The following is a 19,180-nucleotide window of genomic DNA, read 5'->3' as shown; positions in this document are numbered from 1 at the left end:
AGGTACACTGAAAAATTTGATAAAGTCATTGCATTTATCAATATCATTATAATTAATTATAATGATTAATCTGAAATTAAAATAAAAGTAAAATGTGGCTACTTAATAATTAAAATTCTTCCAATCGATTTTATTTCAAAATGAACTATGTAAATCTTGACTTATGTAAATTTTCGATTCTATGCGTGACTGTTAAAAAATTTTGAATAATTACAAAAAAACGAACAATTGTACAAAACATGTCGTTAATATAATTTTATTTAAATATTTTTGATTTTTGATTTTTTTTTTTTAATAATTTTATATTTATTCGCGCAAGAATTTGATAATTTGAAATTTATTGGAAATCATATTTATCAGAAGATTTATTCAACTTATGGTATTTTCATTCAATTCTGGTCTAAAATTTTCAATATTTATTATTATACAAAATGAAACTTATTTTTATAATATATATATTTTTTTAACACGCATGAATATACAATGGATTCATACAATAAACATAGAAATGTTATTTTTAACAAATTTTTGAAATTGTAAATGTAATTGTCAGTCATGAATTTTTATATAGTATAAAAAGATAATCATTAATTTAACATTAATTACTTGTTGCGTGTACAAATTTAAAAATTCAAAAGTAACAAATTTAAAATAAAAAAAAACAGATATATATATATAAGTAACAAGTATATAATATTTTGTGTTAAATAAATAGTATACGAAGAATAATATTAATATTATTATATATACATGATACGTACAAAGTAATTGAAGCATCCTTCTCTGAAGGATTCTTTTGACATAAATTTTGTTAAAATATTTGAAATATTTTACTCGCAAAAAAATTGCTAAAATTAATAATAAGAAAATAATAATTTAGTAATTTTCCCAATTTTATTATCAGATTTTATATAATTTTAATGATATGTAATTAACATTATCTCCAATAATAAAAAAAAATAAAAAAAAAAACTGCATTAAATCAGATTATTCTTCTTGTGTAAATGATAAATTGCGAATTAATTTAAATACAATCATGGAAATTTGATTATTATAAATTTTATGATATAATTACAAAAATACATTTGAAAAATATAATTGATGTATAAATTATGATAAATAAATTGATGTATTAATTTTCTCTAAGGTATATTAAAATTTCTTATTATATGTATTATATAATATTTATGTCGCTGATATAAAATATTATACAAAGTATAAATTTTTTAAACAAATGTAAAACAACTTGTATACAACTTTTGTTGAATGAGATGTTAATTATTGTTATAAATGATTGAAATTTTTGTCATCTTTGTGTATTTTCCATCTTTTAATTTTATTCGTCAAAGTTAGGAAAAGACCTAATGTTGTTTTATATATCTAAAACAACAAACAAAAAATGAAAATAAAGATAATTTGATAAATGATGTCAATGTATATAATATGCATTATTATATGTGTATAGAAACAACTAAATAATATTTAAATTACAATATGTCGTAAGATGATTGTTTTAATAAATTGTCAAATATTAAACATCTGAAAATTAAAATATCGTTAAAAATTTATTTTTTTATCCATGCATATAAACATTTTTTTAATTTTTTTATTATAATTTAAAATCATTAACGCAAATAACAAGAGTATATCCTTTACCTCAATAATTTTTTGATTAAAAAAGTTCTCCAGGTTAACATTTGAAAATGTTTGTAATGTTGTATAAATGTCGGTTGATTATTTATTAAATCATGTATAATTTATAATTTAACCAACTTTTATGTTTGTTTTGGCCTCTAAAATGATTATGAAAAATTTATGATTATAATCTATTTAAAATTTAAAATCATTACATGTTCCATTTAAATTATAATTTAAATATTAGATGAAACGAGACACAGATAAAATGAGATACATTTACTCTATCTCTGTTAAACTGTTTTTTCGTCTCGCTTTATCTTAATATACATTTAAATTATTTATAACTTAATCTCAATTAATATTTTTATTAACATTTGCATATATAACACTTTTGTATTGTTTTGATTTCTGAAATCGTTTCATGAATAATATACTAATATACATAACATTGTATATTAGATTAATTCACAAATTTACTTATCTGTATGTAACTTTATAAATTCCGTTCAAATGTTAATTTTATATGATCAATAATTTATCAACTTAATATAATGCATATAATACAAATGATAGTTGCGTTTGCAATTATGCATATGCATAATTATCGTTTGATAAATATATGTATAATAAGTAACGTGTAAAAAATATAACATAATTGTTATAATTATTTAAATAAATATATATAAATATTTAGAACTAAAATTTCAATATTTTGAATAATAATTTGAAGAGAGAAAAAAATTGGGTGATTATTTAATTTATTTAATTATTTTTTTAAAATAATGAATCTTTTAATTAATCAAATAAAAATCAGGAGATCAATTAAAACACGTTATTTATTAGATAATAATTAGCTTTATTTAAAATGTATACTGTTGTATTAAATTGTTGTATTTAAAAGATTTTCTTTTTAAAATATTAGATATTAGAAAGATTGATATAAAGAAGAATAAAAAGAATTGTTGAATAATCTATTACGTATGTACGTTATATAAATATTATTGATAATCATTTATTTAATATACATAATTATATAAACATTTATATATAACTTGTCTTAGATTTGTAACATATCCATCAGATATATTAAAACTGAATGATTCTTAATTAATGATAAGAAATGAGTTTTTTAAATAATTAAGATATAAAACGTAAGAATAAAATTCTTTTTTTCTATTAATAAGTTTTGTTATCTTAATTTTCCATTATAATAAATTTTCTTGCTTGCAATTATTTATTTATAAGGATTATATATTGGTAAACGGATTTTACAAGTAATTAATATATTTTCAGTATATGTGCACATGTGCAATATCATATGTATAATTTCTGGAAACAATATAAATGATATTTTAAAACAAAACGGATGAAGAGGTCTTGTAGGTTTAACGGTCATGATCTTTAAACAAAGCAAGCAAGTTGAATAATCAGGGTTCCGCTGGATTTTGAGGCATGAAACATTTATTTAAAGTATTTTTTGATTGATAGTTAATCAATATTGAAATCATCTTATAAAATTTTGAAGGAAATAATAATAAAACTTTTCAATTTTTATCTAAGAATATAAGTTCTTTTATTGTATAATTATTGCCATATTTATATATGTACAGGTTAATGGTGCATTTAAATTTCTTTTAATTTAATAAAATTTAAAGATTATTTTAGAATATTATTTTAGCAATATTAAACATTTTGTTAATGTTTTCATAATTCTCTTTTGTGATTATCAATTATGTATAATGTGTTATACTTTATTGTATTTTGTTGTAAATATTTTAAATTATCTTATTAAAATAATCTATTATAATGAAAAATAATATTTGAAAATAAAAATATTAAAACCTCTTTTTATTTAGACATAATAGAAATATATTAAAAACACATTTCTCTTTATTCAGATTCATTGATGAAAAATTTATTAAAACCCTATTAAATTTCTGATATATATATATAAGTATTTATAAAATATATTATTTATAAAAAAATATGGTATAAAAAGTCATGAAAATTACAAATACCAAAATTATTATTTATGATAACGATACTTGTCCTACCTTACCAATAAATAAAGCAATTCGATGAGATCGATTGATAAGTCCTATAATCGAGCGATTCCTTTATTACCGATAATATCGACCAGTAAGTTATCAAGAATTGATTTTATATTTTTTTATATCTCTAATTATAATTTTCAATATAATTTTTTTTCTTTTACAATAATTTCAAATTTTTTTTATATATTGTCAATATTTAGTCATACAATTTAAAAATAATTTATACATATTATTATAAATATATTCAATTAAAGAGAAGTGTATAATTAATTAAGTGTAACTATTGTAAAAAAATATATTTAGATAAAAAAATTAAATTAATTTGGTAAAAATGTCACTCGGCATATTTCACAGACGATCGAATCTCGTTTCAAACTAAGAAAACGAAATAGATCGATTGGTAATAAATTACCCGATCAAATGTATGTTTTTCTCGCTAGAGGGCTAGATGTATCTAACGAACATGAATTTCTTTCATAACGAAGTGGATTTTGATAAACGAGAACTAAATGGCATTAAATAGTATCAATTCACTCCATTTTGTTCGCAGTCTTCGTTATTTTTTCAGTCTTATTTTTCTTCTGTTCTTTATTTTTGATATAATTCTCGATGTAAAAGGAACCAAATAAATAAATGAAAACCAATGAATTAAAATTGAGCAAGAACGTAAGAAATACTGGGTAATTACAACCGTTGAAGAAGATTTGAAAAGTATGGACAAAAATAATACAGAACTGAATTAATTGCAATGACGTCAAATATTTCTTCCACCAGAGATATTTGTTCATATGTGGTCCGATCGAAGCTAGCATATAGTACATATACATAATTATATGAATGAACGCGTTGATGACACCCAATAATGTACCATGGCCATTTGGCAAAAATCTGCAACCGATCCAACCGCAAATTGGCATCAATGCATGGTGGTATACGTGAAGCGATGAGATCTGACGATTTTTTTTACGAAGGACGAAAAATACTGTGTCCAATAATTCTATCAATTTGCACGTGAAATAGAAATGAACAGCATTAGCCATCTGTAAATTACAATTTGATACGAGTTAATATAATATATTTTAATGTTCATTCGTTTATTAAGTTATATAAGTGATGTTTTAAGCTTAATTTAACTTAGATAAAAATACTTTCCATCTAATCCATAATTTTAAAAATATTAAAATATAAATAAAAAATATTTCTTTTTTAATTTAAAATTCATTAAAATACATATTATTTTAATATTCATTTATCTTGATTAAATTTTCAATGATTGGCTATTTGACAATGAAGTTGTAATTCGGCTATTTGACAAATTTTCTAATAAACATAAAAAATAATTTATTAATGCTGAGCCAATATAGCTAATACAATATATTTTTACTAATTGAATTATTTATTTTTTTATTGCTGTTTTAAAAATAATATAATTGTAAATTTCTTTGCATTTTGCTAATCACCTTTCTTTTTATCGTTATTGTCTAATTATTTAATTTTTCCATTATAAATTGCAATCGTGGTTATCTTTAATTTTGTTTAAAAGTTTATAACAAGTAACCAAAATTTCAATTAAAATTTCTAAAACCGACATTATTTTCTATTATTTATCGAATGATTTAAAATTTTAACAATTAAAAATAAATACCCTTCTAGATAGTGGATTGTCCGTATAATCAACAGGCTGGCAATAATAATTGTAGTCATATAACCATCCAGCCATCAATCCTTCGTAGAAGATGTATATACTAAACAGCACTTGGATAAAATTGTAAACAATCATGGGAATTCTTAACTCGTACGGTTTCTTGTCCTTCATATATCTTGGTCCAGCTGATAAGGAAAAATATAAATAACTGACAATTATCATTGTCACTGGGCCTGGTCCTGATATCAAAAACCAATCTTTCGTTATTGGATCTGAAATTATTGAAAAGTAAACGTACTTTACGATGTATCCAGTTAAGTATATGTAAATTATATGTCTTATACGTAGAAAATCGATGATAAAAATCTACAAACTTGTCGAGGAAATATTATTTTAATAAAAACTTTGAGCGATATTAAACGATATTAACGTATATGCAAAAATACATAGTTAATAATTTTTCCATTTTTATTATTACATCTTATGCTAATTTTTTTTTTTTATAAAAATAACTTACGGCTTTTATTCTCCATAATATCTTTATACAACTCCATAATTCCCGACATTGTTCTTGAATAATAACAAGAAAACCTGAAAGAAAAAATAAAAAAAAAATAATATCAATAGATCTAGTTTTCTCTGCTGGATAAATACATTGATTTGAATATATAAATTCTAATGATGATATGAGTTTATCAATTAATCTCTGATGCATGTAAAATTATATTTATTTAATGTTTCTCCTCATCGAATATGAATGAAAAGTAAATTTCTCAAGGGATCTTGAGAAGAGAATGAGAAAGAGAGAGAGAGAGAGAGAGAGAGAGAGAGAGAGAGAAAGAGAGAGAGAGAGAGAGAGAGAATATTAATCATAACACATATAATCGTTTCGAAAATAAGTATTACAAAATGAGCTTGATTCGAACTTTCTATGCAAGATGACAACATACAAGAGAATACAAAATTAATGTCAAAACAAACGCAAAAGTTTTATGTATAAAAATTTCGATCGAAGTTTATTAAATTATAAGCAATTTACGTTTGTGTTAAATGAAGCGAGACAAAGATAGTAAAGATGATTCTTTTCTCCGCTACGCGCGCCATCATCGCATTTCTCACAAATTTAATTTGCTTATAACATAACAAATAAGCCTCAATCAACATTTCTATATACGAATTTTTCTGTTTGTTTTGACTTCTGGAATGGACTTTCCAAAAAGGTGTGTCACGAATATATTAATAGTCTGTATGAACAGTTATCTGCAGGCAGTTGCAATAAATAATAGTAGATAGCCTGGATAATAAATATTGAAATTGACGTCTCTTTTTTATTTCACTTGCGATCAGATTTATTGTTTCTTTAGACAATATATACCATAATATATATATATATAAAATACATAATACATGTACATATAAAATTTTTATATTTTATTTTACCCATTAATTTGTATTATCAAAAATTATTATATAATGAAAATATTAAAGCGTGCACATATAAATGATATATATAATGAAGTAATTAATTAATCTGAATTTACTATTTCTTATATATAAAATGTTTCAAATAAAAATTACTTAATATCAAGGCATGTACCAATTATATTTTCTTATCGAGACGAAAAAGTCACTTTATATATATTCTCTTTCTTATAATATAAATATAAAATATAATTTTCATTTCGCCTTTCGTGATTTCTTCAACGATTATGAAGAAACAAAAAAAAGAAAAAAAAAGAAAAAATGAAATCCATCATTCCAACAGGTTTGGTACTTTTCCAACTAACAAAACAATAACGCGAGAGTCCTTGATCCCACGACGAATTCCTTCGTTTTGTAATTATTTCTCAATTACAACGGAATGCAATCAACTACAACACGAAACTTTGATACTACTTTTCCTACTGATGCATATGGCCGAGAAAATTGTCAAGACTCATTTCACGAGTAATATTCTTCGTCACACCGGCGTTGTGTGACAATGGCCTTTCATATCGTGTCATGACGTGGTCTCTGATCGAATCTTTTTCGATAGACTATGGCGTGGAAAAAAAGTCGTCCCAAATGGAAGGACAAAGAAATACGTTTCCTTGTATGATACGAAGGTAAATTAGGAATCAGCATTTACCATGGGTCGCTAATGGATTGCCAAATCGAGACAGGTGGTTAGCCATACAAAGTTGACGTGCAAAAAATAGAATAAGATTAACATCGTTTGTTTATTTTTAATACGGTATTTTATGATGCATTATGGGAATGCTGATGTAAGAATGTTATCGAGATTTATTGAATTTGAATTTAATTTATATCGAATTTTAGAATTAAGATTAGCATTTTAATTTGAGAGAGTAAAATCAATCCTCGAAATTTCTTTATACTTTTTTATACTTTTTGCAAAAAAGAATTAATTTCACAGTCTTGAACATTTTGTTGAAAAAATATCAGTCTATATATATATATATATATATATATATATATATATATATATATATATATAAAGACAATTATATTTAAACAAAGAAAAAGAAAAAAAAATTTGACAACACAAGTTTATATCGAGATATATGGAATTGTAAGAAGAATTTTCTCAATAATTCTTAATTAATGTGATAGTGCTATCTTGATTTCAAAAATAACACATTATACAGTTATTAGAATTTTTTCAGAAATTTTTGCATTCGACCATTGTTCAAGATTTCACTTCTATTATATATACATTATATATTTTTAATTTAAATAAATTAAAATAATATTCTTAAAATTTTTTTCCAGACAATTGAACGAAGAAGTCAGTTGATAATTGAAAAAAATAACGGAGGAGAAGAATAACGAAATATGCAAGAAAAAAATATATAATATCACGATAATTATATAACGAAAGAAATTTTTATTCCATAATTATACATAATTTACATAAACATTAACGAATTTCATTTTCAAACTATCGATTCTTAACTCAAGTACCATAATTAATTTTTTCGATAAAAAATAAAAATTAATTAAAATTTCATAACCAAATTTCATTTTTTATATGATAATTAAACGGACCATGTTTTAATAAAATTAAAAAAAAAAAAAGAAAATTGTAGGAAATAGTAAATAAACAAATAACAATTTTAAACTATTAAGACTGGTATTAGAAAAATAAATAAATATTTAATCCACATGCTACTTTTTGGACAAGTATAAATTGTTCAACGAATTATAATTTGTATCATATTAATATACATATAAAGCATGATTTACTTAATTAAATTCTTCTTCTTCTTAATTTCTTTTTTGTTTGTTTTTTAACAAATTATCGAAACATCGAAAATAGGAAATGAGCATCGTTGTCGCAAAACAAAAAAATCGTTCAAGGTCCCAAAGATCGAGGAACAAGGAATATAAAGAATCGTGGACGAATGAGGGATGCAGCCTTGGTTGGGACAGTTCTGACTGAAAGGGCGTGTATTTCTCAGCTAGTAGCGAACCAAGGTGAACGGGATCGTTAACGTGCCACTGTTTTTCTCCTTTAAAATCTAAACTTTAAAATCTAACTTCACGTCACGATCTAAAGAAAAAGAAGAAAAAAAGAAGAAGAAGAAAAAAGAAAACATCATCATATCTAAACACGTGTTTCGGGAGTGGAAGGATACGATTTGCATAATCTTTTCCCTTTTTTTTAAAGGATCGAATTAACGCGATCCACCATTTCTCTCCATTTGTCAAATAAATATTTTCAAACCCGGCGAATTTTTTATTATTATTATATCCGAGAAACTGATATACCGATAGATCGCCTCTTGAAATTTGGATTTTTGAGAAAAAAATTCTTAAATTCTTGCCAATCTTGTTTTATTTAAGTTTCTTTTCCCTTTTGATCGAGCGTTATTTTATTTAATGTTCAAATTTGAATTTGAATTATGAGAGATGCGAGATTATCGAGATGGTCGCATCGATTCTTTTCCTTTTTCAAATTTCGATCTTTGCAATTTTATATTTAACTAGTGTTTTTTTTATACAAATAATTAATAATTACTCGTGGCAATAAAATTTTTATCAAGATTTATAAATTTAGTCAAAAAATAATATCAAAAAATTGCGTTTCGTCTGAATGAAATGAAAATGAATCGAATCTTTAAACCTGTTCTAATTGAAATATGGATTAAAAAATGGATATAATAATTGTACAATAATAGCCATTTGATATATTCAAATGAGATATAGAAAATTTAAGGAGTGGTTCTTACACGACCACCAGAAAAAAAGCACAAAAATTGATATGTAACAATGTTTTACAAATAAGTTGAAAAATATATATATATCTATATATAAAAATTGTTCTGCATCGATTTTTCTGCCTTGTTGCAATCTCTGAAATTGTTGTATTATGAAGTTAAAAATTACCGATCTATAAATGATTTATTACTTTGTTTTATTGCACGTTGCCTAAGCTGCAAAATTGTTGTTAATCGTTAAGCAGCGTTGAGTAACTCTCAAGGTAGATTAAATAAATTACATTCTGCCGTTCAAAATCGTGAACCAAATGCTAATTAGATAAAGTAAACGGTTGGTCTAAGAGTAACTTGATTTATAATTTGCATTGTAATATTAGGTGGTCTCATAAATAAAAATCACTTTAAATGCAAATCGTGAACGCAAAGGATTGTTCATCATTCATTTTGTTGTAAAATCAAATCTCAAGTTTTTATCGTGAAATAATCAATTAAGTAAACGATTAAGTTACTAAAAAAGTTTTTTTAAAGTTTTCTTTAAGATTAAAAAATTTTTTTGGGAAAGGAATTAAACGAAATTATCTTAATCGCGAGACGAGTTTACGATTCTCACGAATAAAAATGAATCGATTATATATTTATATAACATTTGACATTATTTATAAGATAATACAAAAATGCAACGACTAAGTCGCGATATAAAAAGAAAAAAGAATTATCAAAAATTTTATCAATTGTTTATTCAACTAACCTAACCTACTTAATTTAACGTAAACCCAGCTTAAGAAAATCGTCAAATTTTCAATCCTTGTTAAAATCGTGCTTGAACGAAAGAATTTACACAATTTTTACGAAATAAATATTTCAAAATAGAGAATCAAGTAATTACTTGATATATATTGATGTTGATTGCAATCGTTTGATTCATTTATCACAATAATAGTTGTTTGAAAAGAAAAAAAAAAAAAAGGAAAAAATTATCATTTACTTAACTTGACCACTATTAGAATTATATCATTCACACGGTATTTCACTAAATAATTCATTAGCAATATCCTTCGATTTTATATAGAAAAAGGTACGATATAATATTTCAACGTATAATATTATAAGCGAGATGTTATACTGCAACAACTTGCGATTAGAATTGGCTGCATAATCAATGGAACACATTGGAAATCTTGTCTCGACATGTACAAACATTTACAAACATCGAAATTAGCCGAACTACCAATGCGTAAACTAGTTCGGTGGGAATATTTGCAAGGAAATAGAGAGAAAGAGAGAGAGAGAGTGAGAGAAAGGAGAAAAAAATTTGGAAACAAGTTATGCATCAAGGTTCAAGGCAGGTTTTAATTTTATAAAATTATTGTTCCGTAATTCTACACTGCTCATTGAGGCTGCGTTCACTGTAGGAGGAAAAGTGTAAAATAATAAACCGGTTGCACGAAACAAATTCCTTTGGCAAGTAAATATGATCAAAAGAAAACTGAAAGAATATATAATCAACGTAGAATCGAATGGGCTTCAATTATGATCACGAATCGAACGATTCCTGCTTGATTAATTGTTTGACTTTATAGGTTAGGTCAGGTTAGAAAGGAAATAGTCAGGATTGCTTAATTAATATTTACACTATTCGTTAAAGTGGAATAAAATGGAATACAATTGATCATATTTAGTGAATGTTTAACGAGGAATGGAATGTTTTTTCGAATAACAATTTTAATGAAATGTTCAAATAATCGATCGATACGAGATATGTCGAAATAAATTGGCTGAATTCCACGTTCAAGTAAATAAAGACTTGAAGCTTTTACGTTAAGGATATAATTACTCGTGTTTTTTTTCGATTTTTAAAAAATTAAGATCGATTAAACAAAAAAAAAATAATAATGATTCGATATTTCATCGGTAAAAAAAATTATCGTTTTAAATTCACTCAAAGCGTATAATCGGATAATTACCTCTACAAAATTTTGCAATGTTCTTTTTTTATTCAAAACGAATTTCTTTTTAGTTTACAAATTAATTATTTACCACCACTCGAATATTGATCGAATCTATCACGAAATCACGCGAGATGGCGCTGTACCTTGACCACCGCATTCATGACATTTATGAACCCGCAAGATCTCAAATTGTAAATAAGTAACAATTATATTGCGGTATTTCAAAGTTTGACTCTCAACAGCGCGCGGTCATTGATATTTTCTTATAGTCCTCGATACAACCTACGTGTCGTATTAACCTTTCGAAATACTGCATGGTTCAGCTGTATGGAAAAATGATTATCTACTTATGCGTAATATTATCGTCATCACTGCAAGACTGCTTCACGCATTTAAGAAAGTTGTATGGTTAACGATCTTCCATACCAACACGTCCAACTAACAATGTCGCCCATTGAAGTTTTTCTTTTCCATTTTGGAAATTGATTACTTAAAGATATTACGACATTATCGGTAGATGTTCTTTCGTACGTCTCTTTTTGGCACGTATAAAAGGAAAACGCGCCAAAGATCTCTCGTCATTGTAATCAAGCCGACTTGTAACGGTCTTACATGGATTTGGAAAGCAATAATGGCAATGAGAATGGAAAAAAAAAAGAAAGGGAGAACAAAGGAAACGTTATTTATTTTTCTCGTCGATTCTGGTAATTACTAACAAAGTGATTGTAATAATAGCTCATTCAAATTGACCAATTAATTTTTTTAAATTGTAACGATAATAGGTAAAAAAAAAAAAAAAAAAAAGAAAAGAAAGTGATACAAAAATTTTTCGATTCTCTTAAAATTCTCAAAATTTTCACAATATTTTATACGTTATTCTCTTTAACAAAGAGTATATATTTTTATTCAAAAAATAAAATTTGAAATTCTTCGAATAATTCGGATAATCAATAGAAAGACAGTAACAATAATTATTATTTAAATAATAAATTTAAATAATGTGATTGTATAACTGGCATAATGGAGGATGTATAACTGGTATAATGGAGGATAAAATATTTCTTTTTGCGAGAAAATGATCAGCTATTGCATTAATTAATATGAGAATGGAATAAGCAAGTGTTAATTTTAATTTGTTATTCGAATCGAAACGAATTTAAATTTTTATTTTAAATAATTTTTTACGATTGAATCCGTAAATCGTATCACGATATCATAATGGAAAGAATTAAAAGAATGGAATTATTGTTCTCCATATGGCATGGATCGGTTATTAAATTAATTATTCAACCACTTTGAAAATATACACGTTTGTTTCGAATGGACAAAATCGTTTATACGTTTCTAGCATAAACTGTTAAATTTTATATAAAATTTCACGTGAATTAATGGAATAATTTATATTATCGATCTATAATATAATTTATTACACAAATTGTAAAATTATAGGATTTTATTTAAATTAATAAAAGAAACAAAATTTTCTTATATATATATAATAACATTGGGTTATATGAAATATATTAAAAAATATTTTTTCCACGATAAGATAGAGTAATAAAATTTTTATCTAAAATATTTGCATTATTGTGTATACATTATAAAAGCTTCAAAGTGAATTCGATAATCGTATATAATGGACTAATGAGGTGGAGCTGTGAATTTATAAAAAAAGAAAAAAAGGATTTAAAGTATTTCGGTGTAATGCCTAGGCAAGGGTATAAAAAGATAAAGTGGAGATATTTGAGTGGTAATATTTTATCATAAAAACAAGAGAGTTAAACATTTACGATTGTTTGCGGGAACCAAACAGCATTAATTCGAATTTTCAATAGATCCATTTGCATGATCCTCGTTTGTTGTTTGACATTTTTTTCTCAACAACTACTTGTTAACACCATGCCAAGAAATACTATTCATTATTAGTTACACGAAACGTTAGGATTAAATAATAATAAAACTGAGTAACGGAATAATAATTTCGAGTAAAATTGGAAATCATTGGAAATCGTGATCATTTTCCACAATAATTGTATAAAAATATCTATTTTCGATGGTGCATGTAAAATTGGAATTATCTTCGAATTATATCGAAATAATTAATTGAAATAAATGTTTGATTCTAAATTATAAATATATAATTTATTAAACTTTATAGCTATTTTTTATATATAAGCTTTCGAAAAAAAATCATTATAATTTTTATTTCGAATTTTATAAGGCTTATGTGTTGACGATGTTTTACAAAAAATTCACTAAAATATTTTCTAAAATAATAATCTAACATTTTTCTTTTTTTATAGACGAATTGATTCATTAGAAAAATATTTCTTTACTTATAATAAAAAAAGAAAAAAAACTGAATCACTTTAAATATCACTGAATGTTTAAAATTATTATATTGACTTTTGTCTACAGTTTTTCTAATTTCAATCTTTTAAATAATTCACATTCTGCATAATGTAAGATAGGATATTTTATTTTTAAATTTTAAATTCATAATTTTATCAATAAATTGATTCAAAATTCAAAATTTATAACATGAAAGATTATCAAAAATTAATAAAATACAGCGAAAATTAATAAAGTGTATAAGTATCTTATCAAGTATAAAAATGTACGATATGATAATCACGAATCTTTAATATCCAAGAAATTTTATTTTTTATTCTATTTATTTGTCTTCCCACATAGAATAGTTTAATTAGATTAAAAATTATATTTAAATAATCAAGCGGTGAAATTTTTCATTTTACAAAGTGTTAATATTAAATCTTCGAAGAATCGATTCTACAGATTGAAACAAATACAAAAGGCGATATATAAAAATGTATCGAGACTTACTTATTAAGTTATAAGCGTGAATAGCTAGCTATCAGGTGAATAGCTTCATCTCTGTCGCACAGCAGCTTCACTTTATCTCTATCTTGCTTCAACGTACTCTCCTTTATATTTTTCATTTGATTTTTCATATTGCGAATTATATTTGTTAATATATATTCAGTGCACCTTTAATAAGTACATAGTTTTTTTATGCATCTTTATTATTTAAAAAAATGCTGTGTAATATTTTCTTAAGAAAAAATGAAAATCAATTTTTTTGAAAAGATCCATCACAATACAGAATCAATATCAAAACTATATAATATTAAATAATCAGATTTTCAGATTTTTATAATATATTATGATTTTGTTAGCTGTGCAATAAAAAAAGAAGAGGAATTAAAAAAAAAAAAAGAGAAATAAAAGAAAAATATGACAATAATTTATAATTCAAACAATTGAAATCACATTATATTTATATATAGTTTTTAATATTTAACATTAATATTAACATAAAAAGCATTTTAAATGTAATGCAATTGTCATCATCGATCAATCGATGATGTAATAACGATGATATAACGTAATAGAATATTGTATAAACAGTAAACATTGGATAAATGGAATTCATTAACGATAGTGATTACAAAATGAATTCATAATTATCAATCGTATAATTAACAGATATAAATTTATTTACCGATTTATTTATAAGATTTTAAATTTTATTCAGATGTTAAAATAATTATACAATCGTCAATCAATTCATTTTTAATTTTAACTGTAATTGATTAATGATTGAAGAAATTTTAAAAATTAAATTATTCAAAAAACTGAATCGTTGATTATCGATTGTAAATGATGTAAATGATGTTTCGAATAAATTCCATTAATATTTTATATTTCGTATAATGCAAAAATACCTAACTCATAATTTCGAAGTAACTTCGAGTAAATTTGATCTTGTAATTCTGACGATTCTTATATATTTTTATATGTGCAATAATAAATATATTATATAATTATAATAAAAGTCAAAAATACACTGATTTACAAAAAAAATTTAAAAATTTTGAGGTTTTGAACGATAAAGTTATCTCTATCTCTGTCTTCGTTATACCATCGTTTCAATCTCCTATCTCACATCCTGTAACTGAATTATGTTCAACATTTTTGTACAATAATTTTTGTGCTTGTTCCGTTCGATTCTTTAAAAAACTTTCACTTATAATTTAATTATATTAACATTTTGTATAAATCATTTTATTTCCTTCTGTCTTATTCTGATATTATTCTTTATTATTATATTATTCAAATTATTTCAAAGCAAACAAGTGTAATTGTAATTACATTTACTACGTAATTTGAATCGTTGAATATAAATGGCTAATTTTATTAATATAAAAATTTAAATGCTACTATGTCTTGTTTAAGGATCAGAATCAATAAAATTAATCGAAAGATGAAATAACAATGAGATTAAAAGTAAAAAAATTGTGATGAAAATAACGCTGTTAAGAATTTTATATTGCATTTAAATATATATTTTTAAATTAGTTTGGAAAGAGATTGTAAAATTAAAAAAAAAAAGAAAAATGAAGATAATGAAAATATTGAATATATTTAAATTAAAGAAAGAAAAGAATGTCTAATTTGTTCACAGATTTTTAATTGCAATTTTAAAGAATTAGATACATATGATATGATATAAAAATATGTAAAATCACTATTTGCTCCTCTCTTAACAAGACAACTTTAATTCCTTTTAACAAATCTTAATTTCAATTTTCTTTATTTTTTGTCACACATATCGATATTAAGATCTTAAGAGTTCTCGTCTCAATCAAGATTATAAGATTAATATAAAAAAAAAATAACATAATTTTATCACTCGACACTTTCTCGCAATTTTCAAAAATTGAGAACTTTGCAGGAGGCACGTTCAAAAATAAAACGTAAAAATTATCCCTCTTATCTTGTTCAACATTTATCGAGATTAACTTTTATTTCAATCTTCCTCCACGAAATTTCACGTCAAGATCTACATTCTCATCCATCCCGAAATCACCACACCGATACATGATTTTATATCGAAGAAACGATTCAAGAACGAACGAAGGTGAATCTGCCTCGCCGTAAGACCCTTCAATGGCACATCGTGCACAACAGTACTGGGGCAGCCGCGGCGTGAAATCGGTCGATAAAGCACCTCGCACACTATAAACAGAGAAGAAAGAAAGAAAACATACTCTTACCTGTTGCGACTAGATTCGTCCGACTAACCGACGATGTAACGAAACGAAAACAAAAGACCAAACTGCTCTCTCTCTCTTTCTCTCTCGACATATATGTATGTACATATATATACATATATATATTTTTTTTCTTTCCTTGCCTTTTCTATCTCGTGCGTTCTCTACTTCTCGTAGTCCAAGATAGATCGATGGGTCAGTTCGAAGGAAAATAACGAATCGAAGAATCGCGGGGATCTTTGTTATTGTTGTCGTCTCTTCTGTGTTGCAGCGATGAAACGACCGATCGGAATTTCTTTATCGGCAACGAACGACACTGGGACACCACGTGTAACCGCGTGTAACCCGCGTGCAAACTGTTATCGGTTATAGACGAATGTCTCGGTCCGTGTTTCGATACGTGCCCACGACTCGCTTGATGCCAAGGTTCTCTTTCCCTTTTAGTTTGGCCGCGAACGATATCCTCTACGGTCTGACAACGCAAAGCTGTGCAGTCGTAGTCTTATATCCCTTCCAGCCGGGCCCCTGAAGTTATGTACAACGATGTGGTCGATGCAGTTGATGTAGCGGATTTCCGATTTCCATTTCGTGCGCCTCTCCGTCTCTTATGTTTCTTTCTTGTATCTAAAATGTTTGCGTTTTGACGTTTTTTGACGTAATGCTTATTAGACGGATGTCTCTCCCTCTTTCTCTCCCTCCCTTCCTTTTTTTCTCTTCTTTTTTTCCGACTTCTCCCTTCCTCTTTTATAAGTTGATGTAATTGAAATGCCGTATTCTCGATTCACAAAGTATTCACATATTTAGATTATCAACAGATCAAGAGTTTTCAGATGATAAATAATATATTACGTTATTATTATATATAGGGTGTTGATAAAAATGTGGGACACTCTTGGAGGGTGGATTTTAGACATTGAAACGATGAAAAAAAGTTCGTATACACTTTGTATGTCTGATAAGGCTTAATTAATGAGTATTTTAAGTTCTTAAATTGAGTTAGATAGAGCGAGAACCCTCGGCTGGGCGCGCTGGACAGTACCGTATTGCAATGTCGCTCTTGTATAAATATACTGATTTTTTTTTTATATTTTTTTTTATACAAGCGATTATTATTTAATAAAATCTTATTTCGAATAAATTTAGTAAATTCCAGAATATTAACATATACATCACTTTGTATAAATCCATAGATCAATCTGCTTATTTACCGAAATCCATAGGAGCAAATCCAAATATAAGATTTCAGATTAGAAAGATCGAATGTATTTTTTTACACATAAATTTGCTTATACTTGAGAAGTCATTAATGATACTTGAATCTTCTTCTGACTTAAATTCAATATTTTTTTATTCCTATATATGAGATTATTAAACAAAAATTTCAATATTAATGCTATTATTTTATATCCACTAAAAAAATCATATAAGCATTGCATTATTCTTTTTCACATTGTTATTGCATATTTTTTTTTTATTCACTATTCTCGTTAATTGCTTTGAATAAAATTACTTTGATTATTATTTATTATCGTACAATTTAATATGAAAATTATTTAATTGAAACTTCGTTTTAAAAAAATATTTAAATATGTATTATTTCATCGAATTCTGAACTGATTCCATGACGCAACAATGTATTTATTGAAATAGCGTTGCTAATAATTGAATGCTGAACGTTAGAAAGAGAAACTTGAGAGACAGAAAGAAAAAAATGAGACGTTAATGTTCGAAATCGAATCGTTTAAGTATGCTTTAAGTACGAAAACAATATTTCTCGTTGCTTTGTTCTGGACTTAATTCGTATGTGACGTATGTTAGAAACGAAGGTGTAAAAATAAAATAAAATTAGCGAAAAAAAAAAAATAATAATATCGATACATATTATTAATAACCGATATCCAGATCGATAACATTATTTATCTCTGCATAAGAATGAAAAATATTTAGTACAAGTGAAATAAGGATAAATATTTATCGGTGATTTGATTGGATGAATTTAATAATCTGAAAATTCAAATTGATTCAAGTATTTCGGATTTTCTTGCACATGTGAAAGCAATTAAAAAAGCAATTGTGCATATAAAGACACATTCAACCTTTCTAATTCGAAACCTTATAGAAGTATGTTTCGATTTGCTTTTATGGATTTCGATAAATACGACAGGTTGAATGAAATACAACGATTCATTTATGATTTTAAATGAAATATAATCTTTATATAACTCCAAATATTGTGCAATTTGTTATAATTTATCTGAGGTAAGTTTCTGTCAAATAAATAATTACATAAATTACAATTTGCATGACTAAAAATTTTTTTAAATGATATAAAAATAGTTGCATAGTTACATTACACGATATTTATGTACATTGTATATTATCTTATATTGAAAATCATTTGAAATCAATTATATATATATAAAAAAAATATCAGTACATTTACTTTCATCGAGGGGCACTGCTACGCAACAAGTGACATTGCAATACGGTACTGCCGCGCATCCAGCTGATTTCGCTCTTTCGCCGTCTCGCTCTATCTAATTTTAACAAAATTAAAATTAAAAATAATGATAACCTATAACTCCTTAATAAAACCTTA

The 19,180-nt window shown here is 25.1% G+C and overlaps 1 protein-coding gene across 4 annotated transcripts in view; it reads right to left on the bottom strand.

Moving 5' to 3' along the window:
• Positions 1-3,186: 3,186 nt before the first annotated feature.
• The window catches only part of LOC108000515 (elongation of very long chain fatty acids protein 7-like), a 29,783-nt gene continuing 13,789 nt past the window's right edge, over positions 3,187-19,180 (bottom strand). The window contains exons 1-4 of one of the 4 annotated variants that reach the window (XM_017060890.3): positions 16,725-17,200; positions 5,855-5,928; positions 5,338-5,609; positions 3,187-4,732 (exon numbers count right to left, since the gene is read on the bottom strand). In XM_017060890.3, coding sequence (XP_016916379.1) covers positions 4,223-4,732; positions 5,338-5,609; positions 5,855-5,903 — 831 coding nt within the window. In that variant the 5' untranslated portion in view covers positions 5,904-5,928; positions 16,725-17,200 and the 3' untranslated portion in view covers positions 3,187-4,222. Of the gene's footprint in view, positions 4,733-5,337; positions 5,610-5,854; positions 5,929-14,350; positions 14,511-16,584; positions 17,201-19,180 lie in introns of those variants that run through there. The other 3 variants (XM_017060891.3, XM_062086382.1, XM_062086384.1) reach the window with 3 other exon arrangements.

The sequence above is a fragment of the Apis cerana genome, linkage group LG16 (genome assembly GCF_029169275.1).
Source record: "Apis cerana isolate GH-2021 linkage group LG16, AcerK_1.0, whole genome shotgun sequence".
In the NCBI taxonomy this organism is placed as follows: Eukaryota; Metazoa; Arthropoda; class Insecta; order Hymenoptera; family Apidae; genus Apis; species Apis cerana.
The sequence above is the reverse complement of the archived record's forward strand: the minus strand, read 5'-3'. Positions and strand labels throughout refer to the sequence as shown.